At 48.8% G+C, this 26,848-nt stretch overlaps 3 protein-coding genes across 3 annotated transcripts; 2 read left to right on the top strand and 1 right to left on the bottom strand.

Moving 5' to 3' along the window:
* The first annotated feature begins 5,288 nt into the window (after positions 1 to 5,288).
* On the top strand, positions 5,289 to 9,555 carry LOC117838370 (homeobox protein knotted-1-like 3). The gene is made up of 6 exons (XM_034718374.2): positions 5,289 to 6,289; positions 6,416 to 6,536; positions 8,195 to 8,385; positions 8,513 to 8,644; positions 8,936 to 9,069; positions 9,184 to 9,555. The coding sequence occupies exons 1-6, from the start codon at positions 5,930 to 5,932 to the stop codon at positions 9,185 to 9,187; spliced, it is 942 nt and encodes a 313-aa protein (XP_034574265.1). The 5' UTR covers positions 5,289 to 5,929; the 3' UTR covers positions 9,188 to 9,555.
* A 621-nt stretch (positions 9,556 to 10,176) lies between these two features.
* Positions 10,177 to 13,600, bottom strand: LOC117838371 (uncharacterized). Its single transcript, XM_034718375.2, has 8 exons — positions 13,327 to 13,600; positions 13,164 to 13,185; positions 12,264 to 12,320; positions 12,084 to 12,165; positions 11,403 to 11,498; positions 11,167 to 11,291; positions 11,057 to 11,075; positions 10,177 to 10,964 (listed from the first exon to the last, which is right to left on the bottom strand). Exons 1-8 carry the CDS (start codon positions 13,427 to 13,429, stop codon positions 10,581 to 10,583), a joined length of 888 nt encoding a protein of 295 aa, XP_034574266.1. The 5' UTR covers positions 13,430 to 13,600; the 3' UTR covers positions 10,177 to 10,580.
* A 4,018-nt stretch (positions 13,601 to 17,618) lies between these two features.
* LOC117836041 (uncharacterized) lies at positions 17,619 to 19,758 on the top strand. The gene is made up of 2 exons (XM_034715397.2): positions 17,619 to 18,430; positions 19,297 to 19,758. The coding sequence occupies exons 1-2, from the start codon at positions 17,822 to 17,824 to the stop codon at positions 19,348 to 19,350; spliced, it is 663 nt and encodes a 220-aa protein (XP_034571288.1). The 5' UTR covers positions 17,619 to 17,821; the 3' UTR covers positions 19,351 to 19,758.
* Positions 19,759 to 26,848: the final 7,090 nt, after the last annotated feature.

The raw sequence follows: 26,848 nt of genomic DNA, 5'->3' as shown, positions 1-26,848 counted from the left end.
CAGAATCCGATTTTATCCGGAGCAGACAGACAGACGACGGCACAAGCACGGAGGTCTTGTCAAGGTTGAAGAAGCCGCTGTTGGTGAATATGATAGATTGCGAGAGGAGGTTTTGGTTTGGGTAAGGCTCCTGTCGCTGGCGTTTCGTACACATCTCCCGCAGGATTCGAAACCGACCGCTCGCCGCGACACTGTAGAGTGAGTGGATGGAGCCGGACAGGGACCGGGCGTGGAAAATGTAGGGGGGGGGGGGGGGGGGGGGGGGGGGGGGGGGAAGTTACTACCCGTCAGGGCACCTGTCGACGTGTGCATGCCGGCAGACTCTCTGATGAGGAGTTGTCAGACAGTTCACTGTGGAGAGACTTTGAGCGCCTGCCCTCGATCGACGTCACTGCTTGTCTTGTCTCTCTATCCCCAAACAAACAACAACAGCAGGAGCGATCGATCCGTCAGTCGTTTCCTTTGTGCGGTTTTATATTGAGATGGCAATGGTGTTGAGGAAGCAGGAGAGCGATCCGGCCGGCGTTCATTTAGATTTAGTTGACCGTGTGCGCTCAGAATTCACATCCATCGCCACACGCATGGATTGTATGGTAACGGAGACTGCACCCTGGATGCATGGGGGTGGCTCCAGATGTATTGCTTCCGTTTTGTTCCACCGGCTCGGGCGTGCCTAGGGTATATCCGTCCTTGGGAAGGACGTGATGGATTGGGACGAGACGGGAGGTAAGGAGGGGGGCGAGGCCCGCGCGTGCGTGCGGCGGCACCGACAGGCAGCGGTCGCGACAGCTGTGCGCCGCTGCTACTATCGGGGCGGGGGCCGTGGCTGGCGCGCGGCGCGTCGCTGTCGCGGAACTCGATATCTATCGGCTTAGCTTAACCACCGCGCGCGAGGCGGGCGGGCGGCGTCGAGCGCGACTGCCGACTGCGCCCGCCGGCTTGGCTTAACCAAGCCAACCACCGTGACCCGCCGGCCGGGGAAGGGAATATAGCCTTGTACTTGCGGATTCGGTCGTTGGATTCCCTAGTTCCCTGGATGATGGGTCAGGCTCATTCATGCTGTAGGTGGTGGAAGCTGTCCTCCCCTGCTCCGCCGGCGACTCTACACCACTGCCCGTTACGGCGGTCGTACGCGTGCAGCGTGCTACATTCTACTCCTACAGTGCTGCCGGTAGTGCTGTACGGCTATCTCCCCCCATTCGTAGGACTACAGGCCTACTACGGACAGCGCGGCTCCAACTTGGCAAAGGAAGGACGGTGTCTTTTTCCCGCACACTAATGCCACGAGCTAAATAAGTGCGCAACAGTATTGGATCCCTCCAACTAGTCGAAATAAGATGGGCTTGCTTGTGGTAGGAGCTCTCAGCTCTGTCCTTCCTGTTACCGGTACGAACGCGGCGTTCTTCGACTCTGTTCCAACGCTGACCAAAATCATCCCTAACAAACTTTGGAGCTGCAAACGGGCACATCTCCGTAGAACCTCCGCCGCCGCCGTGCCCAACCCCAACCGCAATTGCCCAAGCTCAACGTGCCCGTGAGGACAAATATGGGGTGGCGGCGGACGACTGGTTCGTTCATGCCCGCCGGCCAGCAGATGAAAGCAAAAGCAAGCCTCGTTTGGTTTCTCTTTCTTTCAGGGCCTCGTTCAGCTGTCAATTCTTCGCACCACAAAAACAGAAATGAAACGGAATCGAGGAGGAGGAGGAAAACGAGAAGGAAAAAGCAGCAGAGCCGTTGCTGCTGGCCAGCAGGTGAATGAAATCGGAAGGCCGGGGACCATGGTCCATGGCATGCATCGTCGTCACCAGCTCGATGGATATGCAGGCAGGCGCATCCATCAGAGAGGCCGGCGCGGCTTTGGCCTACCCATATCTCGCCAGCAGCCATTACGCAACACGCCACGCGCACCCAATGCAATACAGCAACCAGCGCAATAATCCCGTGCGAAACGTGTGGGGCTTGTTGGCTTCTCCATCATCATCACTTCGCAGCCGGTCGACCAGCCGCCGATCGAAGCGGCGGCGTCCAGCTAGCGGCCGCCCGTCGCATGCGCGTGCTCCTCGCTGCGTGCTGGCCCGTCGTCTCGATCGGCCGACGGGACCGCATGCGTGGGCGTCCGTCGTCGAGGTGATCGACCGCAAGTACGCGTACTACAGCTCTCTGATCCACGACTTGACTGGCCACTGACTCGCAAGTCGAGTTGCAGGTCGCGGGAAGGACATGTTCGTTCAGCTCAGCACTGCAACGTCCTAGATCGACGTCATGCTTACTCTGGGGTGTTTGGATTCTGAAGCCAAAGTCCGTGTAACATCGGATATTCGGATGTTAATTAGAAGGATTAAATATGAGCTAATTACAAAACTAATTGCAAAACCCTTAGGCTAAATCGCGATATGAATCTATTAAGCCTAATTAATCCATCATTAGCGAATATTTACTGTGGCACCATATTGTCAAATCATGGACTAATTAGGTTTAATGGATTCGTCTCGCGATTTAGCCTAGGGGTTGTGAAATTAATTTTGTAATTAGCCTATATTTAATATTCTTAATTAGTGTCCAAACATTCGACGTGACAGGGGTGAAAGTTTAGCCCGGGGATCCAAACACCCTTTAGCTTCAAGGTTATGGATTCAAATCTACATGAAGGCTAATAATTAATACTCCTATTCATTCAGGGCTCGCAAAGAATCCGCCTGCATAAACCGTAAAGGTATAAGAAGATAGCGGAGTCTGTTCATTATCAAATTCAGAATGTTGACTATCTGCTCGTTGGCATGTCGTATTAGCTTTACTAGCCTAGCTATAGAAGGAAGAACGAAGAAGCCCAAGGAAAGCTCGACTGGGCCCCGTTGAGCACAGGCACCGGCAGAGTCCGGACACTGCGTTGCTGGCCACACCTAGCCTTTGCCGCCAACAACTAACAAACCACTGCTCCATGTTTCTTTTCTTCCTTTTTTTTCTCTTTCCTCTCGTCCTGTAAAAACTCTTTTTTTTTCTAAATACTATATTCAGTAGTAGTGCCCCTCCTGTTACATAAAGGAACAACTAACAAAGCCGTGGCTCTGGCATTGCCGCTTTTAAGGTTTGTGAGCAGTACATGTGTGCGTGTATGGCTTGTCCTTTAGTTTCTCAGTGCTTTTCCGTTTGTGGTGTTTGGCGGAGTACCCTGGTTGTTACTCCTTTGAGCTTGAGCCGGTGCCGTTTGTTCCTTTATCGTTTGTTGCAGTAGCTGCGGTAAGTGGCGAGTCTCTTTTACACCTGTCTAATTTGGCGAGCGCGCTAATCTTACAAACCAATATACTACACAAAGATCCTCCGTAGAAGCAACGATAAATATTGGATTGATTTTAGGTTCCCCGACAGTCCTAAGGCTTGTGGATATAAAGAAAAAAGAATTGTGTGTGCTTGATTTGCCCAACATGATCGGCTAGCTATCATACACGCAAACTACATGTTGTTGTCACAAACAATTAATTTATATGTTCTAACAAAGATCAAGCATGATTGACCAATAAGGCCAATCTCAATGGGAGTTTCATAGCATTAAATTCAATACAACATCAGCAAAATTGCTGACTTGGTAAGGCAATTAATAGAGGGATTTTCATCATATGAGAGAAGAGTTTCAGAGTTTCATTCCCATAACACTCATCTGGTATAGTTATCTAGTTCTCAGTCTAATTAATTATGCATTGATTCATCATATGAGATAAGAGTTTCATTCCCATAACACTCATCTGGCATAATTATCTAGTTCTCATTCTGTACACTCAGACTGACCTAACAATAAATTATCATGCCGGATTCATTCGGAACCAACTTAATATATGTATACATGGCCTCCGCATGAGCACGCGTAAGGACCGGAAAAAAAGCAAGCTAGCAAGGGCGCAATATACTAAGGTTACAAACCCTAACAAGCAGGCAGCGTGTACGTCATTATCCGTCTGTTACGATATGATCAGACAAAGCAGCAGCAGCTACATGCATTTTAGCAGGAGGGGCCCACCACAGACGACCACACACAGCGAGCAGCTGTCCCAACTAATACGCCTAATTCTAGACACGATACGATTAATGCCGCTGATCCGTCTACTAATGCTTGCTTAAGTAGCTAACAAGGCCAGCATACCAGCAGCATTCAGCTGCCGGAGGGCAGTCGTCTCTCTTCTAAAGCCAATAATGCAGACGACGACCGATGCAACAGCAGCAGGCCATTCCCGGCGCCAACCGCAAGGTTGGTAGAGGCAACCGAAGCTCAGCTCAGCTCCCGAACGCCACCACGAAAAGTATTTCTTGAAACCAACTCCTAATTATTCAAATTACCAAATGAGAGGGACGAAATCGGTGGGATTGGATTGAATCGTTTAGTTTATTGGATGGATTGTCTGCGTGATTGATACCACAACTGTATTTTAGAAAATCGTACATATATCGAATGACATAGAATAAAAGCGTGTTTGGATCATTAGGCTAAAGTTTAGCTCTTGTCACATCGAATATTCAGATGCTAATTAGAAGAACTAAACATAAGCTAATTAAAAAACTAATTGCAGAAGCCATGAGCTAATTCGCGAGACGAATCTATTAAGCCTAATTAATTCATCATTAGCAAATGGTTACATTAGCACCATATTATCAAATCATGGATTAATTAGGCTTAATAGATTCATCTCGCGAATTAGCCTCCATCTGTGCAATTAGTTTTGTAATTAGCCTATATTTAATACTCCTAATTAGTATCAAACATCCGATGTGATAGAGGCTTTAGCCTCTATGAAACAAACACCCCCTAAGTGTGTCAATTTCATGTCAAACGTCGATATATTATATATATGATGCACAAAAGCAAGCAATTAGTCTGTCTATAAGCCATTTTAATTTACACCCGACAAAGAAAGGCGTGTAGCCTAATTGCACCACTACTACATCTGCATGAATGCATGATAGATGAACACATTACATTAGCATGGGAGAGTTGTAAACAGTGATTCAGATACTTTATGCATGCACCTTACCTAATTTTTCTTGCCACAGCTTCCAGAGTAGTAGTACACGTTAAGCTATGCGTGCCCTAATTAATATAAGCTGCAACCTTTTCTTCAAAAGAAGAAGAAGAAAAGAAAGAAACCACATGATCCATGTGAAGCTATAGGCTATATCCTAACTTCCAAAGTCCTAATGTTGTAAGGTTGTTGTATATGTACACTTGGTACCCGACCCCTTGAAGACGCATTGGTGCAAACTCTCGGTAGCTATAGGCACCTTCCTTTAGTCTCTACTTTTGGGCATGCTTAGATTCCAAAGCTTCCCTCACCTCGATCGGTCACCACTTCTTCTCTCTCATAGTCTCGGTTCGTCTCATCTTTCTTACCGGCCGCCGCCGGCCGGCCTTGCAAAGTTGCAATTCAAGCTCCCTTTTCTTTTCACCCTGCCAGCGTTAGCGTTATATTCTTCTCCGGCCTCATCAAAAGCTCAGCTACAGTTAGCTGCTAGCTGCTGGGTCGCCTCGCCTGCAGGTCCCGGGCGGCCGCCTTTTTCCCTTGCCGTTTCCCCCCGGCTTAGGAACCCTCGAAAAGACGCCTCACCATCCCCTTTGTGTCCTTGCTAACTAACTCCCCATTAAATCCTTCTTCCTCCCGCTGGCCGCCCGCCCGCCCCCCAGTTGCTTCATAAGCTAGCCAGCTAGCTGGTCATCAGCCTGCTGGCTGTACGCACCCAACGCCGCACGCGCGCACGCACGCAAACCGGCCGGCGGGAGCACCACCAACCAGGGCAGGAATCCCAGCTCTCTCTATTAGGTGCTCGCCGCCCGCGTCCAATTCAAGAAGGAAGGAAGGGAGGAGAGAGATCGCCGTCGTCGAGCTCGGCAAATTATTAGCCTTCGCGGTGGTTGTGTGTCCGCCAATCCGTCCATCGTCGACATATGCAGGGCGGCGGCGGTGGTGATCAAGGAGGAGGGATGGACATGGCCGTGGGGTTCGGCGGCGGCGCCGAGTGCTCGTCGTCTTCGGCGACGGCGGCTGCGGCGGCTGCAGCGGCGGCGGCGGCCGCGGCGGCGGAGGCGGAGGAGCGGCAGCTGCTCAAGGGGGAGATCGCGGTGCACCCGCTGTGCGAGCAGCTGGTGGCGGCGCACGTCGGGTGCCTCCGCGTGGCGACACCCATCGACCACCTCCCCCTCATCGACGCGCAGCTGGCGCAGTCGAGCGGCCTCCTCCACTCCTACGCCGCCCACCACCGACCCTTCCTCTCCCCGCACGACAAGCACGACCTCGACTCCTTCCTCGTATGTACAAGTACCCTCTAGCCATGGCATGCATCTAGCTAGGTTTCCATCGAGCTGGTATATCATTGGGTTCTTCTTCATTGGCATGCGTATGCATCGCTCTGACGATGAATTGGTGATATGCAGGCGCAGTACCTGATGCTGCTTTGCTCGTTCCGCGAGCAGCTGCAGCAGCACGTCCGGGTGCACGCCGTGGAGGCCGTCATGGCGTGCCGCGAGATCGAGCAGTCCCTGCAGGACCTCACCGGTAAGCAAGACATGTTACGTTTTTTCCCACTGTCTCCTGAATTTCACTTTCAATTCGTTCCATCGTTTTCCGTTGCATTTTTGCACCGAGTTTGGGTGTTACTTTCTCAAGAGTTGCCTATCTGACGGTGCACTTTTCTCTCGTCCCCTGGTGGTTAGTTTGAAGGGTACACACCGCTCACTGTTTCTTTAGTTTGTTGACGCCTGCAAGCGTACAAAGGTAAGATTAGTTGTAGCGTCGTCGTCTTCCATGGCGCCTCTCTAGCTCTCAAGGTGCAGTGTGTGCGCCTTGCGTTTTAAGGCTTTCCACAATCCTCCATACAGATGTTTATCTGTTGAGAACTTGAGATTGAGACAAGCTGCAGAAACTTAGTATCCAGTATCCACTGAGCAATGAAGTAAGAATGCAAATCAAGGAGCATACGGAAGTACGTACGTACATGGGCTGTTGAGGACTGAAATATGGTCCAAACTCCAGTCGGATGATGATGTTAAGGCCCACGTAGAAAAGCCTAACAGCGCAACCGTACATGGCAAGGACAGAAGGAATAAACCCTACCATGGCATCTGCGTTAGAGGGGGAAAAAAAAGGGACCGAACCCACACTAAAAAAGTTCTTGTTTTCAGCATAATTTTCACTCTTTTAAGGTGCATGTTCTTTTGAGGTTATCAATTGTTATCATCTTCATCTTCCCTCAAGTCTTAAGAACAAAGGCACATTTCAAAATTTTAATTTGACAACAAAAATACGTAATACGCGTATGTTGTTAGCGAGCCCAAAAGCATGTATGACTCTTAGCCAGAAGAGATGGGTGCCATATAATTGGACCACCCATTAGCTAGTTGGTAGAAAAGAGAATCGTCAATAATAATACGCCGACTATTCCAAGGGTGTGCGTTTTTCATGAAGTTAATTAAGAAAAGATCTTGCATTATGGGTTCTAGCTAGCTTACAATTTTTTTCAAAGACTCGTGTAAGAGCAACAAAATCATAAAAGTAGAATTTCTTATCCCGTTGGTTCTCATGAACCTAATTAAGAAAGGATGCATATATATCTCGTTGGTTATAGAGGGTTAAGCTCACCATTTTGCTGCACCGTCTCTAAGTACTTGAGGGTTTTCTTCTTTCCTACAGCTATTAATTTGATCACTAGCTTCACTTCGACAGGGGTAACGTGAGTGATCCATTGTTAGAAGTTTCAATGTCATTTCTTTTTCATCTTGATGGTATTTTTTAGATGTTGGGCTTGATGGTTAATTCTAGCTGTCGATTTATATGTATGACTTATTACCTATGCAGTTTAAGCCCGAGCATGCAATGCATGCTATTCTTTCTTACTCAAGCCAGTTTCCTGCAGCTAGCTCTCCAGGACACTATCGTTTTTTCATATGGAGGCTAGCTGCACGATTCCAAAAGCGTCTAGATCTTGCTAGCATGCATGTGTTTAATGGGTACCGCCTTCCAAGTGGCCATGCTCCGAGCTGGTACACTTGTCTAGCTAGCTAGCTTGTTCTCATGCACGTTCCGATTATATTCCTGCATGTCTCGTCCACGTCCACAGAGCCAATTCATTCATGCATGCCCCCGTACATGTTTGTGTGGTGTCGTTGCTGACGGTGATCAAGATCATTTACTGATGGAGTGCTGCATGCATGCAGGCGCGACGCTGGAGGAAGGGTCAGGGGCGACCATGTCGGAGGACGAGGACGAGCCGCCGATGCTGGAGGGCCCCCTGGACATGGGCTCGGACGGGCACGACGTGATGGGCTTCGGCCCGCTCCTCCCCACCGACTCGGAGCGCTCCCTCATGGAGAGGGTCAGGCAGGAGCTCAAGATCGAGCTCAAGCAGGTAAAATATATAGGGAAGAAGGGGGGAAAAAAGGCCATTCTTCGAGCTGAAGGCTGAAGCTGATACATATGCAAACGTAGCTGTGCTTGGAGCTGATGCCAGGTCACGTCGGATTCGTTGGGTGCAGGGTTTCAAGTCAAGAATAGAGGATGTGAGGGAAGAGATCCTCAGGAAAAGGAGGGCCGGGAAGCTGCCTGGGGACACCACCAGCATCCTCAAGCAATGGTGGCAGCAGCACTCCAAGTGGCCATACCCCACGGTGAGTGCATTGTAGCTATCATGCATGCATGCAAGAATGCAACCAGCCATCTGCTGCTGCTGCTGCTACCAGGCATTAGGCATGGTGTGGTCGCCATTCTTAGCTGTTCTCCATCCAACTTTGCTGGTAGATTAAGCTTGGCGATATTCCTCGTGGCGTTTAGTTAATTATGTGGTTTTTAAAGAGCTTGTTCTTCATTCCCAGTAAAGAAAGAAAAATGTGTGGTTTTTAAAGTATCATGTCCGCGTCATATCCTAAAGATCGATGATATCATTTGAGTGGATGGTACAGGAAGACGATAAGGCGAAGCTTGTTGAAGAGACTGGCCTGCAGCTGAAACAAATCAACAACTGGTTCATCAACCAGAGGAAGAGGAATTGGCACAACAACTCCCAGACGTCAACCCTCAAATCAAAGCGTAAAAGGTGAGCAATGCCATGCTAGTTTGCTCCAATGATTGGACACATCATCTCTCGTAAATTTCTCCGTAATGCATGCCTACGGCTCAATTATTTCTGATACAAAATATAAATGTGCAGGTGATAGATATATATGGAGAGCTGCACAATGTATACCTGACACACATATACCAACAAGCTAATCAAACGGTGCTGGACCATGCATGGTGACTCACAAAAAAATAAGAGGATCGATCGATTCAACTGTATATCTATCTAGTCATTAGTCAGAGGTGACAGCTTCATGACACACATACACACTAGTCTGACCACTGGCATATTTGTTTGCTGTGATTTTTATTTGAAGCATACTATTCTTGTTATTGTATAGCCATAGTTTGCCTTTGTCCCCAGTGTACGTACATAATCTGAGGACTAATTCATTCCCTGTGCAAATACCATCATAAGCTGGCAGAAGAAGAAAAAAAGATATTGCATTCATGTTTGTACTTAGCTGCTGTTACTTGCCAACAATAATCTGCTGCATACATTCAGAAAATATGGCGGCTGTCAATCATATACAGTTGGTGCAAAACCATTCAAACAGCTGCTTGATGGATCGGATCGCAATCTCTATCGCTGTGGGCCTTGTATCAATTAGGTGTACCAAATTGAAATTGGACTATCGGTGGAAACTAATTGGACCATTAGGCCTAACCAACGCCACAAGACAAATTATGGCTGGAGCGAGCAGCAAGCCTCTCATAATAATCCTAAAATTTTCCGGCGTATGGTGAACACGTCTTCGCCTGCAAGGACAACAACGATTCTGATTAGTGTCTACAGCTACATGATTATATAGATATATCTATGATTAATGTCTCGAAGAGATAATTGTCATGCAACTTGTCAAATATTCCAAGCAATTGATGCTGGAGCTAGCTACGTCTCAACCAAGGACAACTCCGTTGAGACCTCACTATCATGGAATCAAACCGATAATTGGTTTATCAGGAAAAAAATAGAGAGAAGGAAAAAAAAAACCCGATAAGAACAGCTTGAAGGTTGCTGTCCGTCTCAGTCTATTCATCTCGTCCTATGATAACATGTATGAAAGGCACTGCTCCCTGCTCGTGCTCATAAGCATTTCATTCCATCACTCCATTATCAACTGCCATAAAGTTGGATTATCATACATAGTGAATTCACAACCACATCCTCCATTCAGGTTTAACATGACACAGGCTAGCTCACATAGTCAATAATTTGTTGAAAACCGACGACCAACAATCTCCATTGACTTGCACAATTCACTGACATTCCTTATTCGAAGAAGGATATACTCAAGACACAATATGATCAACACAAGTCGCTGATGAGTTCACCAGAGAATAGAAATTTTGTTCACCGTTTACCACCCAGAGCAATTGCAGATGGTGTCTCAACATCACCTATGGCGCTACAGCAGTCCTACTGTTTACATGTTCACAATATCTTGGTTGCCTGGCAAAGGCATCTCTCCAATTTCCGTGTGCTCTTTACTTGGAAGGATAACCCTGTGGGGGGTAAGAACCTTGCGGCGGGGGGTAGGAACCTTGTGGTGGGTAACCAGGTGGTGGGTACGCACCACCCTGGGGATAGCCTTGAGCAGGTGGAGGGTATGCACCGCCCTGGGGGTAACCTTGAGCAGGAGGGTATGCACCACCCTGAGGGTAACCAGCTGGCGGATAACCTTGACCAGGAGCAGGTGGATAGCCACCATGAGGCTGCCCATAGGCTGGTTGTGGTGCGTATCCGGCCGGTTGTGGTGCGTACCCGACAGGAGGCGGATCGATGCGTGACATTTGTTGCACCGGAGGCACTGCCATGGGCTGCGGACCAAACTTCCCATCCCTCTTGTCCATTTCAATTTTGTGCTGTGTCTGCATTTGCATTTCAATGGCGTAAGATGGAGATGCAAGGGTTCGGAGAGCAATGACCAGTAAGGTTACAAGCAGAAATGGATGTTATTTACCTGCATACAGGCGCAAACCCTGCAAATAAGGTGGCACAGGACTTATCAGAACTGGGAAGTTTACTTTGGAGAACTGGTGATGAGCAAGAAAAGAGTTAAGGGAGCCTTACGTCCAGTAGACCAAATCAGACAGGCAGTTAAGGATCTGGGAGGCCTCTGAAAGTTCCTCGCTCCCAACAATAGCTGCAACTATAGAGAAGATGCAAGCAACTTGTTGAAGGCAGACCATGAAGCCCTGAAGTAAAAGGTGCTATTCAGTCCAGCTGACATTGTGGGAAGCTCTCCATAGGACCTTGAATTTAAGCTTGCTTTAGACATAACAAATACAAGAGGAAAGTAGGGTTACAATGATGCAGTTATCGCACTGAGTTGTCTGTATGTTGAATTCATCTTGCAGCAAGAAGCGGGTTGACGCAACTGAATTGCCAAAGCAAAGAAACACCTGAAAAGAAAGCACAAGTTCAAGTCTAGATCAGGTTTTACCAAAGTTTAAAGGTACTGAGATGAAAGTGTCGGAGGTTTTAATGTGATAAATGGGGCTTTAAATCAGCATTGTCCCAATTGTACAATGATAGTATATTGAATAAATACCAAAATAAAGCAAGCCAAATAAGTCTATAAAGCAAGCCAAATAAGTCTATCTCGAGTATAACTGATCCTCAGTGATCATTTGAGCTAAATACACAGTGTTCCCCCGATATCATGAATACATAAAGTACACTGAAGTTCGCAAATATTGAAAAATGAATAAGATATGTATAAATTATTGGCATGTAATAGGAGCCATCAGTTAACATATACGCATAAGAACTATTAGATAAAGTACAGTGAAGTTCGCAAATATTGAAAAATGAATAAGACTTGTATAAATTATTGGCATGTAATAGGAGCCATCAGTTAACATATATGCATAAGGACTATTAGACATGTCCCATATTGAATTCAAAAACATGTAGTTCATATACTAAGTACACTCAGAAGTTAGAAGAAACAGCAGGGTAAAATGCAAATTGAATAAACCTTGTACCTCAGTTGCAAGACAGAACTCTGGGCACCGACTTTCGCCACACCTTCCACTGCATGGCATGTAGCCAGCACAACAGACATATCTACAGCAAACAAAGGCGCAATGGGCATAAGTGACGAAAGGATTAAACAAAAAGTTTGTGTGATAATCATAACAAAACAAAAATAAAGTGCATGGTACCTTGACATGTCATTATAGAGAGCCCTTTTGCGAAGCATGTATGACACGCATGGTCCACTGAACAGAAACAGGAAAATGAAGCAGATTAACAAATTGGTAAAAAATCTTCACATTTCCAGGTGCAAGCTGTGCCTATCAAATGCAACCACATACAGCCTTAATCCACATGCTAGATGAGCACCATATGCAAGAACAGCACCGTACAAACTACAAATGATAGACATACTAGATCCTTCTTTCGATATGCAATGCTTTGGAAATGCTGGGCGCCATACATAATAAAGCCCTTTACATTGTTGGTTATGAATGAGCACATAGTCTAGAATGAACTCATAAGGCAGGGGAGAAACATTATTGGTCCAGGCTCATCGAAAACAAAAGATGATACACATTTTCAATGCCCTTTGGCCCAGTTCATCTGGTGAAGCCAATAAAGGAATGTAGTGGGTTCTTTCCCAATTCCAGTTGATGATGATTTATACGGTAACTTGCTTCAGGGGTGAAGATGAAGCTGGCAGCTATGCTCTTTTGGGTTTGCGGCAGATAATGCATGGGCTATGTACACTTGTCACAACTGACAACAATACGAATTTATATAGATATAAAGCTAGCAGGCCAGGTGGATTGAGCATCATGATTATTTTCTTATTAGAAAAATGACTTGCAGCAGCAGGCTAAACTGAAATGCACAAGGAATAATAATTGAGGATATGCCAGCCCCTCGAAAGAGTGGCAATGCACAACGCAGATTCCGCACAGAACCATCGAGAGTAAAATCCCCCTAAAACCCTAACTACACTGACAAACAGAGCAGTCAAATTTCCTCAGATCTACTAACAGCGAAGGGGTTCGAAACCCCAAAACCGCAGAAACGGAGATCGGCTAGGGTCGATCGCTCACCACCACAGCGCGAGGCAGCAGTCTGCAACAAAACAACAGCGGAAAATCCATCAGAATTCAAATTCCCCTGCGGGGGACCAGATCGCACACCGGGAGAGGTGGGGGGGGGGGGGGGGGGGGGGGGGGGGGGGAATGAAGAGAGCGAGCGAGGGCGGCTGCATACAGGGGAAGTCGGCCTGCATGGTGCTCATGATGTCGGTGTGCCAGACGTTGCGGTAGCTCTGGCGGAGATGCATCTTCTCGATGTTGGCCTGCGACGACGCCATCGCCGCCTCCGGGGATCGCCGATCTGGGGGGTGGTGGGGTGGGAGGCCGGTAGGGCTCTGCTTTGCTTCAACTGGGAGTGGGAGGGCGGCGTGGCGAGCACGGTGGGGTTGGGACCGGGGGAAGAGGATGGATGGGGAACGGCCGGTTTGGGGGCTGGGGCTTTGGGAATTGCGATGGGAGTGGGGTGGGGTCAACGTCGCGGAGTCGCCGGCTCGCCGTTCCTTTTCTTTTTTTTCTCTCTTGCCTATGAGATATTTTTATTTTCACTAGATTCCAACGCTCCTCCTTTTCTCATAACCTGCGACACCTGATTCCTGGATGGAAAATGACAGGTTAGTTTTTTTTTTTTGAGGGGGAAATGACAGGTTAACAGAGTAGCCCAGAGGTCGTTCCTGTCGTGAGGAATTGGGCTGGGCTGACGATTTCGGCCTGCGGGAACGTAAGGAGCTTTTCCAGTTCTCCTTGGGCCTTGATGAAGATGCCTTTCCCCTTCTTTTTTCAACCCAGCAGCAGCATGTGATGAGAAGGGGAGTTTTTTTTTTTTTGATTGAGTGGGAATGGGAGGTTAGAAACCGGCGGCCGTGCTGTGGTGTGCATGACCTGGGATGACGGGCGGCTCAAGGTGAGGTCCGCCCCGTCTACTCCTCTCCGATTCCGAATCACCTCTCGTACAACCAATCGTACGAGCTGCACCATCACCATGCCTCTAGTTTCTCTGCTACGGACTGCTTGGCTGTGGTGGATTCTCGAGAGTCCAGGTCCAGCGATCCTTCTTCTTCCTTGGTGAGGCGGCACGTTTCTTCCGTGCACTTGGCACGGCTGGCGGACAGGGTGCCGCCGCAGCTGGACCAGAAAAAACGAGGCAGGAGATAACGAGAGGAAGGCCAAGGCCCGCCGGGCCCCGGGGGATCAGGGGATGCGTACTCCTGCACAGAATTTTTTTTCCTTGCTTACTCGCCAAGACGAAGAAATAAAAAGGTTCCTTGCTCGAGAGTCGATCCTGAAAAAAAAATTCTCCCCATTCCGCGGCCAGAACCAGAACCCCTCGTCTGAAGACGAAGAGCTGATCCATTGCATGCGACCTGAGGTCGCCATCACGCGTGAGATCACCGTGTGGCGGCCCATGGCGGGCATGTGACCTAACCTGACGCGGTTGACCCGCCCTTTGCATTGCTTACCACCGAGGGGAAACAGTGACGTTGCCGCCAACACCAATATCCTGCCATCTACACCACCTGTTCCACAACAGTTTTTTTCTGGGTTCAATCTCTGCCTGATTATTGTTGGTGTCTAGCTAGCTGCCGTAGCCTCTAGAGAGAGAGAGAGAGAGAGAGAGAGAGAGGCTGGCTGCCATCTCGGGTGGAGCTGGACAGGAGCATGCATGCGTTGGAGTGACACCGGTGAGCGAATCCAGGCCGTTAATTCGGTTGGCGCCACGTCAGCGCCCACGTGGGAAGTGGTTGGGTGGAGCAAGAGCAAGTAGCTACAGTAGACTGCTAGAGCCAAAAAAAGAAATAGGGAAGTGGGATAAGCACCCGATTCGGATCAGTCCTAATCGCGCGCGATCTAGAAGCCCGGGCTGCCATGCCTCTTTTTACACTGCCATCCATCTTGAAAAAGAAGCTTCGTAACTCTTGCTCCACGGTCGTAAAGAAGAACCGAGTTGGAGGAGGAGGATAGTGGAGCTAGCTCAGCTGCCCGTGATGGCGTGATGAGCAGACCGACTGGCTGGCTGAATGAGATGCGTGTATGTAAAAAAAAAGAGCAGCAAGCAAGCAGATAAAGATGTGACACAAGGCGCACTTGGTTGGCAGGGTTTAGAAGAATTCAGGTGGGCGTGACGTGGGCTTGTCTTATCCTCTTGCCACCCTCCATTTGGCGTGTGTCAAACGTGAAATATCTAGCCTGTGATACGCAAGAGCATTCGTTTTTTTTTTCTTTTGTTCAGGATATCTAAGGCAGCTGTGAACTACTGAACTGTGTGAAGCAAGTATACTGTGACTTGGCCTTCGTAAGCTGCAACAAAACATCGTCGGCACGTGGAACGTCCACTCTGTCTGTCGTCGCGGCGTGGCACGAAGACGAAGCATATCCGAATCGATCTGCAAACAGCAGCAGCTGCCAGGCAGCCCACGATGCCCGGGTCCTTGGATTTGGAGCATTTATTTCGCAACATGGCGGTCCATCATCTCCGAAAATCACCAAGGGCAATTTCCGGACCTGTACGTTGCCCTGTCGGGAGGGACGCAGATTTCAGAGAGCACGAAGAAGGAAACGCGTCGTAAAGGGTTGCACTCGCCACGCAATTTCGGTCGGGGTGTAGAAACAGCACCTTAATCTTCCAAAAAAAAGAGAAAGAAAGAAAGAGCACCTTCAGTTGTATGTGAATCGTCAGCTTGATCCCCGCGTTCTGAGTTCTGACCGAGCGAAAAGAACTGCACTCCTGATGCGTGAAGGAAAGACCAACTGCGAACCGTACGATTTCACGAGTCAGAAGGGCAATAATAGTCTCGAGGAAAGCTGTAATAATACTGCAATCAGCAGAAACATCTTCATTCATGATAGGTTCAGGATTAACTGCAAATAATTTTTTGAAAATAAAAACAAATCCGGCGGCCACTACTTCCAACTTGCTCCATCTACAATACTGATGTTTGTCAAACAAGAAACGGATCAGCGTTGCCGTCATCACCAAGATTCTCCTAATTTAAATCAACGAGTTTTCTACTCGATCAGCTGATCATGTATATTGTAATCCTACCTAAAGACATATACGTACTAGTACATGCGCGGAAATTCCACGATTACGTGCGCGCTGCATTTCCTTCAACCCTAAAACGTAGTTTCAGCAGCATAACTTGACTAGCTATGGTTTTCAGCGGAGCAGAAAACATGTCGCACTACACACGATCAAGTTAATGGTATAAAACTGCTAGAGCTGGACAGGCGTCTTGGGTCTGAATGTCCGTGATGTTTCCAAGCCTTGGTCAACCCATGATAGATCATCGTCAGGTCCCTGGGGGTAGTAGGGCTGAACCCAAAACATTTTGGAAAATTGTTGGCTGCCAGAGAGGGATGGAACCAGCCAACCCAACCCAAGGCCGGTCGCTCGCGCTCGGCATAATAATCCACGACCACGATGCTGATGCGGGCTGCCAGGGACGACCGGGTTTTGTTAGGAAGGAGAAGGATTCCCCTGATTAGCAGCAGCAGAAGGGGCGGCCGGTAACGGTTGCCGCGCGCGTGCCGCGGCCGGCGGCTCCACATGGCGGCCAGGCGGGAGACCGCAGATCGCGCGGGGCATGTGACCAAGTGGCGCCTGCCGCCCGCCGGCCATGAATCTAGCTAGCTGCCCTGCCTGGTGGCCCGTTCCCCCCGGAGCAGGAGCCGGCCATGTGGTTTCAATCTGGGAGGGTGGGAATTCGGCCGGGAGGCGATGGATGTCGAGCGCAACCACATGGCTTCCATGTGTCTTCTTCTCTTCTCCCCCCCAAAGCACGGCTTCTTTTTTCTTCTCGTGCTGCAGCTATTATGGTCGCTGAATTTGATCTGCATCCGAGAGTCAACAGTAGAACGTTCGGAAGCGACAGGTGGACGAGTACATTTGGACTGTGTGGACGAACCATCTTCTAGACTGATTCCGTTCCCGCCTGCGGCCTTTCGTACATCAACACATTCAAACATGACCCCAGGCAGCCGTACGCCTTCCAGAGTTTCAACCTGCAGCGTACTGTTGTCTTTGGCCCAGTTTTGGACACATGAATTAAACCCTTACGACGTCGAGAGTTCGGGTACGAGTTTAACATGGAGTAGCAAATTGATCCTGCTCGCACAATGGAAGATGATCTCGTCGCGAGGCAGCAGCCGTAAGCAAACGGAAGTGGTACCGGCAATTCGCGCCAAACCCGTGACGATTCGTCCGTTTCCCCGTCCCACGAATCCACGACCGCCCACCAGGCCACCACCCGGGTTCCCCGCCCGCGAGCGCAAGCAGCCGTGCGGGAGCCGGAAGCTTCTCAACCCCCTCCCACGCAGCCGCTGACGCAGCTTGCCACCGGCGTCGTGGCACGCTCCCCCCCGCCCACCTCGCAGCCGCAGCCTCCCCGGCCCCGCCCGTTGTGCTGCCGTGGCCGTGGGGCCACCCGGTCAAATCCTCCCAAACCATCATCTCTGACCAGACCTCTCCCCTTGGCTTCGGCGCTTCGCCCCCAACTCCCCCACCTCTCCACCTCGCCTTCGCTTAAAAGCTCGCCCCCGACCGAATCCACTCTCCCCCTCCTCAACCCGCAGCCGCCACCAAACAAAACCACTCCGCCGCGCTCCCGCCTGCGCACCATCCGGATTTCTTTCTTCGCACTGGTTTCAGCGGACGCGGCGTTGATCGGCGGGCCATGGAGAAGACGAAGCTACAGCTGCCGCTGCCGCTGGTGCACGGCGAGCGGCTCTGGGCGCGGCCGTGGCGGTGGGCCAAGACGGCCTTCTTCATCGTCGCCATGCTCGCCTCGCTGCTCCTCGTCTGCGCGCCGCCGCTCCTCGTCGTGCTCCTCGACCTCCTCCTCCCGCCCGCGCTCCTCTCCAACTTCCTCCGCGCGCAGGCCCAGGCGCAGGCGCACTCCCCCTCATTCGCCGCCGAGCTCGCCGACCAGGCCAGGGCCTTCCGCTTCGGCTCCTCGCTCGTCGACCTCCCCGCCGTCTCCGCCGCGCGCTCCCTCCTCATCCTCTGCGCCTACACCGCCTGCGGCGGCGGCGCGGCATACATGTGGGTGGCCGTCGCCTGCAGCGTCGCCTCCCTCTGCTACGTCCTCGCCAAGGCCGTCGCCGTGTTCGGCGTCGCCGGCGCCGCCACCGGGCTCGGCTTGCAGGGGAAGGGCCATCTCGTCGCCGTCGAGGCCATGTTCCTCATGTCGCTCGCGCTCGCCGCCGCGCACCTCGCCATGGCCTACCGCGCCAGCTGCCGCGAGCGCCGCCGCCTGCTCGTCTACAGAATCGACGTCGAAGCTGTGAGTGCTCTACTTCCTTCGCTGACGCTGCCAACTCTTCTCGCCTTAAACTTCAGACAAAAGAACATTTTTAGAATTACCACACACAAAGTATTAAAATCACCAAGGACCGAGCTTTGCAATTCGTGCTTATTGTGGGAGTGGCAAGAAGGCAAAGATTCTGCTGTAAATTCCGTTCCAGGAACTTGCAGTGGATTACGAGTATGGCCACCAGCTTTCGGCCAAAAAGCCTGTAGCACAATCCGAGTTCATTCCGCCATGGAATCTGCTTTTGCCGGCCACGTCAGGCCGTCCCAACTGTCAATACAGTCTGCGCAGTTTCCAGGACGGGCAAGAATTATCCTATAGACGCGTTCAGATTGTTCACATAGCTTAACAGGCCATCGTTGCATTTGCCTTTCACTATTACCTCTACTACCCGTAATCCTCGCAGTCAAATCCCAACTACCTTCTTAGAATCTTCAGGCGAACTGCGTGAAGACATAGTCCACCATCCTAACCTGAACATACTTTTCACGCGTTGGACGTCACAGTAGCAGCAGGCCGATCAGGACAGGTCTATTAAGAGCAAGATCCCCGGCGCCCTTCTAGAAATATCTAGAAAATTTCAGCCATCCGTGACCAGGGAGCTCAATTGACATCGCAACTGAACGTTTCGGCCTATCACTGTCGGGGTAGCGCCTTGACGGTTCGTTTTGGCGTGATCGTCGAGGCTAGTGAATCCCCGAGACTCCGTCAGATTCTAGCTGTCACGAAAGTGAACTCGAAATTCGGCCGTTTTCACAAAATTCTTAACACATGCTTTTGAATGAAAATTCCAATTCTCCTATACTGTAGTTTACTAAACCCTGAATCGATTTGTGCAGGTGAGACTAAAGGGAGGTCAAACACCCAAGGCGCTGAAGCAATGCATGGTCTGACGACGCTCGTCTGCTCCTCGCAGCTGGGTGGCATGGCATCTGAACGCATGGTGCGGCAGCAGCCGGCAGGCTTCAGTTCAGAGTTCAGACACACAGACAGGGCCCTGCATGCATTCAGCTGCAGGGCTGTTCCGTCCGGTCCCAAATTTTGGTTCGAGAAGTTGTGTATACACCGATCCGATCGACACGTCCATGTACTCCCTCACTGTGCCAAGTGAAAAAAAAATAGTACGTAGTATGAATCTGTAAATACGTATGGAACATTTGTGATTCGGCCTCCTGCAGCCAATGCAAAACAGGATGAGCCGTTCAGCAGATGCTTGTTGGCCTTTTGGCTTGGAATTGTGAATACCTGTCGCATGCAGAGCCGAGGTGGCAATGGGCATCTTTAAATTTGTTTTTTCGTGATTCTGTTGGAACTTCAAATCCGATTTGAAACGCTTGGATGGATCTGGCCATCTGGGTATAGTGGGGGCATTTGCTGATCGAACACACCTGGTCGTTTCAGAAAGAAAGATGTAAATCAAGTGCTGTCAAGTTGAAAAATAGTTTGTTTCATCAAAATTTATAAATGTTGCCGTACTCGTGTAGCCAGTTTCTGAAAGTGGAGTGACACACTTCTTTTTTACTACGATCAGTGCTACAATAATAACAGGCTAAAGAGCAGATATATCTGAATTTCGAAAAACTCAAAATCTCATTTCAATCACTAAATTTTATACGGAAGTAATGATTAATGGTTTTGCTGCCCTTGTAAAACCAAACATGGAGCTAGAAAGTTGTGCTGCTCCGAAGCTCCATGCTGAACTTTTTCCCCATGGATTTCGTGAACTTACCTGGCACGTGCAACCTTTTGCCTATGCAGAGAGATTTCAAATAATCAGTGGGTCAATGACGCACCTGAGTACCTGATGATTAATAAACAGAAAAATGAAGCAAGCTTTCTGATGGGTCAACAGAAGGGGGCGAGTTTTCCCAGTTGCCCACTAATCTTGATGATCCAGACTGTTGACCGGAGAGAGAGGAAGGATGACTTTTGACTTGTTGGTTCTAGAAGACTGGAATTGCGGGATTTCATCACATGGTCAGAAGTCAGAACATACACTCAGCAGGGCGCTTGGCAGTGACGGAAGTTTTGCGTCAGCACTTGAGAAAGACCAACCGGCCGGCCCAGGTACATGAAATCAGAAGCCCAGAACTTGCAGCCCAAGCTGAGTTATCCCTACCTGGCCCAACAAGATCAGTGCGGTACTTGTGTTTATTTTAGGAATTCCGTTAACAAGATCAGAGTAGCTCGTCTATCGATACAGAAAAGTTGTGAAACCACCAACGTAACGTCATCAATATACGCACACACAAAAAGTTCTGTGTTGAAAGAGATACACCGGATTCATCATGTATTCATGCATAGCTTGTCTAAAATTACGCGACAGACGATTTGGACTCCCTTTCCCGATCCTTACGTGTGTCGTCAGCGATGTCACACACGTTTCCGCATCGGCATCGTCGCTGTCGTACGTCGTCGTGTCTATAGCTAGGACTAGGAGGCCATGAGAATTCACAATCCGATCGACCAGCAGTAGAACTGTGTAGAAGGGCAGGTAGGGAGAGCATCGACAGTCTGAATCAGGAGCTAGTGGTTGACTTATGATTAGGCTGCTGGATCGATCGACCGGGTCGTATACGGGGGGTGTGGCAAAGCTAGCGGCTTTTAATCGCAATCATGGTTTGAATTGACGGGGGCGCTCAATGCCTCCAAAAAATGCGTGTTTCCTTTCTTTCTAGAGATGCTCTAGCTCCGTCGGCAGCCCTGTAGCCATGGCGAGCGGCGGGCGACAGACGTGCATGACCAGATGGCCGGGTCGGGGCGCACCAGCAGCCGCTAGCTAAGCTACGGGCTGGCCATCTCCATTCTCATCTGGGGCGATCAGAAGGAAGGCTTTCAATGTGGTAATGGGAAGAGGCGCGCGGCAAATGCCGTGTCGTCTCCACTCCACCAGCAGGCACAGGCGGCAGCAGCAGCAGCTCCGATTCAGTCCAGATAGAGAGGCTACGCTCGCGAGGTGTAGCGCGAAAGGCGCGGTGCCGGCGAGTGTCCCCCGGGGACGGCACATACATGATGGCCGCATGAACCCGGGCATGTGAGGCCGTCGTCTCGGCCCTCCCGATGGCGACGCCCGCCTCTACTCTCTCTCTCGCTCGCTCGCTGCGTACGTCGTGTGCCTTATCGAACTCCATCGATCCTAACAGGCTAACATGCTCCTTGGTGGTCCGTAGTCGGTCTAGCTCCCAGCTGACGCGCACGTGGTATATATTCATATGTCCTGGCAGTAGTACGTGCCAACAGGCCAGTTCCCCAGGTACTTGGCTACTGTGTAGAGTACGTATGGGTTCTTGCGTGCATCAACAGTTCGCCCCATCGTACTACTGTACATATATACTGTACTATATACTACTCCTTCCGTTCCAAATTGTAAGTCGTTCCAAGAATCTTGGAGAATCAAACTATCTCAAGTTTGACCAAATCTATATGAAAATATAATAACATTTATGATGTCAACTAAGTATCGTTAGGTTCTTTATCAATTATATTTTCATAGTATATCTATTTGATGCCATAAATCTTTATATTTTTCTTTATAATTTTGATCAAACTTGAGATGTTTTGACTTACAATTTGGAACGGAGGAAGTACTGTGATTAGCACCGGCACGTCGAGAGAAAAAAACAGCTATACGTATACTACCCAGAGTACAATTCGCAGCACGCATGGAGAAGCTAGCTTTCCAAAGCTATCTAACTGCGTCTCGCTCGCCAGCAATTCATTAACGGCGTGCAGTAAACTAGACAGTGCAACTAGTAAAGCCCTGGGGATGGATGGATCGACCTCGGAGGTCGATCAGCGGCGGTGCCGTCGGTGCCGACGTGGATACATAGGCACTTATCCATTAGCTTCAACTTTACAAAAGGTGAAACGGGAAAATGTGTTGCCGCTTGCTCCTGCCTCGTGAGGTCGACCGTGAATAATGGAATCCGCAGAGTCTGACAGAGAAACACTTGATCCGAAGGACAAGGATCTCTGCGTCATGCTGCGGGTGCGTACACCACGCTGGAGCACGCAACAACAAGACGCCGCGCACGTGCGAATGATTGGCCATACGTGCATGTCGGGAGAAGAGAATACGAGCTCGCGTGCAGTGATTGACGACATGCAGCATGACCTCGGGACAGCTAGCTAGCTTGTGTGTACCATGGGCTACTACTACTACCTAGGAGGCTAGGATGATGTAGCCACGGATGTAGATGGTGGGATCTCAAGACTTTCGCGGCACAGTTGAGGTGAGCTCAGGTCGCGGCGGCGGTCCGCGCACTCCGACGACGCGCGCGGCGGACCCGACGTAATTTAAACACAACAGGATTCGCGCATACTCCTCCATTAGTTTCAGCCGAAACTGGCGCCTCCCGAGTCCTGACGAGAATCGAGAGCAAACCACCGGAACCGAAACGGATCGCGCCCCGGCCCGATCGAATCGTCCGGCTCCGGCCGGCGAGTCAACAGGTCTGCGCGTGCGCCAACGAATAGCCCTGCCGCGCGCGGATTCCTCACCAACCACACCAGGCCACCCCAGTCGGCGTGGCCCGAATGCATGACGTCGCCGTCGGCGGAACGCGCGACTCCGACGCGCGCCCCGGTTGCCGTCGCGGGCCCCTCCCCGACTTACGGCGCCCGGCCTGGAGCTTGCGTCGTAACCGGCAAGACAATCATCATGAGCGTCGTCGCCTGATTAACCGGCTCCCGGCCGCGGCCTCTCCGTGTCGTCCAGCGATATTGCGCTCGCTGGAGATTCCCTTTGCTTTGCTCCGATCCTCCCATCTTGTTGGGGCGGTCGCGTGGACATGTCAGCCGCATAGGTGATTCCGGCAGGAGAAAATTGAAACAGCCATCAATGATTAAGGGGACTCTGCTGTGGCGCCGATTCAGACCGCCACAGGTTGTGGCGTGGCTGGCTGTGGCCAGTCTTTCATACTTATTGGTCGTGGAAGCTGCAGGAGATTTTTACTGGACGACCGACCTGTTCAACAATCCGCTTGTATTTCTGTAAATACCGTTACGAGCTAGCATCCACCGTGTTCATACGCAAGGTAGGTTCTGAGGTTTTGGCCGAAATCGTTGGCGAATTTTGGTTCTACTTCTACCAGAGAAGATACTAGTATATACTACAAATAATTTCGGGTTCCATTCAGATGAAATTCATTCAAATTTAGTCCAAACTTCAGCCGAAAACTAAAGGAAACAAATGATCAAAAATAGCATGCCACATGATGATCAATTGGCTGACTAAAAGAACACAATTGATCAATATCCACTGGCGGCATCCCTATCCAGGAGCCTACATTCTAATACTATTACATCATCGTGCATAAAGAGAAAAAAACTTAATTGATATGGTTACATGAGGCCCTCTACTTGCATAATTCTGGTACATACAGTCCTCGATCGAGAGCCCACATGGCAGAGGGAGGATATATAGGAACTATACGAGATCACATATGGGACACGTGATGCATGTATATGCTACCATACGGCCGGGAATGATCCGTGCATACGAGCAAATTAAAACATGTCATTGCTCATAGCAAAAATCTCCAGCTCAGAGCAGCGAGCAAAGATTATTCCACGGTAAGCTAGATAGTACTATATTCTCTTGGCCTATACATCTGGCTCATGAATCTTTGTCATCGTGAATCTTTAACAAAAAAACAATCTTTGTCGTCGTGGATCTTTAACAAAAAAATAATCTTTTGTCATCGTAAACTAATTCGTCGCGTTACGGTCCTTTAATTTTCCTCTTTCTTGTGCATTAATGTTGTCACGGGCGACGCAACCATGACGTGCATCTTTTGTTTTCTCCAAAGGAAGTGTTTTATGCGAGTGATAGGATTTGGCGAAAAGCTTTGGAGACAGCGATGGGGGATTAAACTGAAGATTGAAAAGACTAGGGTTGAACACTGGTCGATTAATTTACAAGCAAGGTGCCAAAACTGAGGAACGAACAAAGGTCCGCTCCTTCCAAAAAAAAAAAGAGCAAAGGTCCAAAGGTTGGAGCTGGACTTTGTATTCCTTTTGATGAGTTATACGATCCATAATACTCAGGACATTATCTTACCGGGGATGCAAGTTATATATATTTTGGGTCATTGGGTTGACTAAAAAATTGATAAAATGAACTAGAATAGCGTTCCATGTAAATAATTTGGGAGGATAAATAAACTAGAGTAGTATGCCATCGTAATTAATCAGTTGACCTGGAAAATACTATTGGGTACCCACTTGCATCCCTAATCTTATTGACGATGAAAAAACCGTATGGGTAATGTGGTATGATAACTTATTTTGAGAAATATTAATGTTGTTTATTATGATATTATCGTCAGATGCATGCATTGAAGTATGTTTTTTATAAACTTATCGGCATATGCAACTTAATACTACATTGGCATGAATCTTAAGTTCAAGCTCAGATCGGTGCAGTTTCACTAGGGCATATGAAGATACGAAACCAAGCTTAGATTTACATGTTAAATTATTTCTATTGGTAAAGCCAAAAAAAAGGAATCTTTGAGCTCGCCATAGGAAAAAAAAACAACAAAATAGTACTAACAACAACTAATAGCCCTGGCAGCCATATTAGCTTAGGAAAGGGTAAGGCCACTAGAGATGTGGTTCAAGGCGCTCGGCCCGTTCCTTTTGACACTGTAGCGCACTACAGCATGAAGGCTCAACTGAGCCAGCACAGTTCACCTTTGAGTGGTCCTAGGCGTTGGGTTAGTCCAGCTCCACACCATTGGATGACAACATCGCCTTGCACACATGATATTGTTGCCGCTTCTGCCATCTTGATTGGTAATGTCCTGCATTGTGCTAGCCGCTGCCTTGCAGGGCAAGATGTCACAGACGCGAAATCACCGTTCCTCGAGTCACTACACCAATACACGTACAACTACCTTTGGTCATCGCCACTCCGTCTATGTCCTCCACATAGACCCACCACCTCATCAAGGATACTGACCGCGAACTGGTTGCCTCAAGTTATGGGAAGAAGGATGCATGCAAGCCAAGACAAACATCGTACCTCTATTAGCCGCCTGGCACGAGATCTTGTTTACATTACTATTTGCTCAACTCGGAAAGATGATTGCTGGTAATTTTTATTTGCATTCAATGTAAAAAGGTACACTTCATCCAAACAATTTTAATGTACTAGTAAGCTCTTTAGCTACAAGACTTATGTAAGTTTTAATGCATTGATGGTAATGTTGGAGTCTCCTCTAAAAAAAGCCAATGTTCGACTGTGATGAATAATTCAGCAAAAACATGTACTTGAAGAAGGTAACAAAAGAAGGAAAAGCAAGAAAAAGCAATAGAGATGTTGATGGCCCCACAAATAGGCGTGGTCCCACCGGTCTTTTTCATCCATTGTTTTAATTGCAATTAGTTGGAAACGGTGGACCACTCCTGCCCCAGTTGGTGCCAGCCCCTACTTCCGGAACATTTTGTGGGGAGAGCAAGCTATTGGTGCACACATATATGCCTTCTAAAGTTTGTTTTCTTTTTAACCAAATTCTTTACATGATTTATTTTTCTAGGAAAAAGATTCGCTAATTTCTATTATGAAAATAGCTATGCATATGATCGGATTTTACGTACGAGTTGAATGATCATACTGAGTGCCATCTTGTTAGTTCAGGTGAATCTAGTCCACGTCCTAAACTAGTGGCTGAATCTGGTAATACAGTGGTCAAATGCATACCAAGAATTTTTTTCGATTATAGTAAGTCGATCGAATTTTGAAATCTAAACCTCCACAAAACATCATCCAAGAGACAACACAGAATAAAACAACTATACTAGACCTGTGGTGGTACAAGATGAAGTTAATTGTAATGTTGCAGTGGTTGTATAAAGAGTTTAGCCATGCATGTGCTGGATTTATCGACATTGTACACGGACTGCAGACATAATAAGTTGATTGGTTTCTCATCCAACAAGTTCAACATCATTTATCAACATTGCACAGTCTTCAATTCTTACCTGGAAGATAGATTATATCTCACACTGTACCGTTTTTTTTAAAGGTCAGCGAATATATTTACTTTGGATTCATCAATAAATAAATCCAGAATGTAACTCGTGCTTCACTCGAAATGGTAGCTCCCAGCAATTTAGTGACTCAACTGAAGCTAGCCAGTAAGAAATGTAGTATCAATAGTTCGATCATCCTTTCCTTTTCTTTTTATTTTTTGTAAGTTGGAGAAAGCATTATTTGAGAACAAAACAATCTTCCAGCCTCTAGCAGCGCCAAGATGGTACACGTAGCAAATAAGTAGTTCTCCCTAGACATGTAAATCTAGCAAAAAGGGAAGCTGGGAGTAGAAGCAGTAACCCGCTTAATGATTAGCTAATCTGCCGTGGTGACGCGATTACCCCCTCCAGATA

This window comes from Setaria viridis, chromosome 9 (assembly GCF_005286985.2).
Source record: "Setaria viridis chromosome 9, Setaria_viridis_v4.0, whole genome shotgun sequence".
Taxonomy (NCBI): Eukaryota; Viridiplantae; Streptophyta; class Magnoliopsida; order Poales; family Poaceae; genus Setaria; species Setaria viridis.
This window is presented reverse-complemented; position numbering and strand designations above follow the sequence as displayed.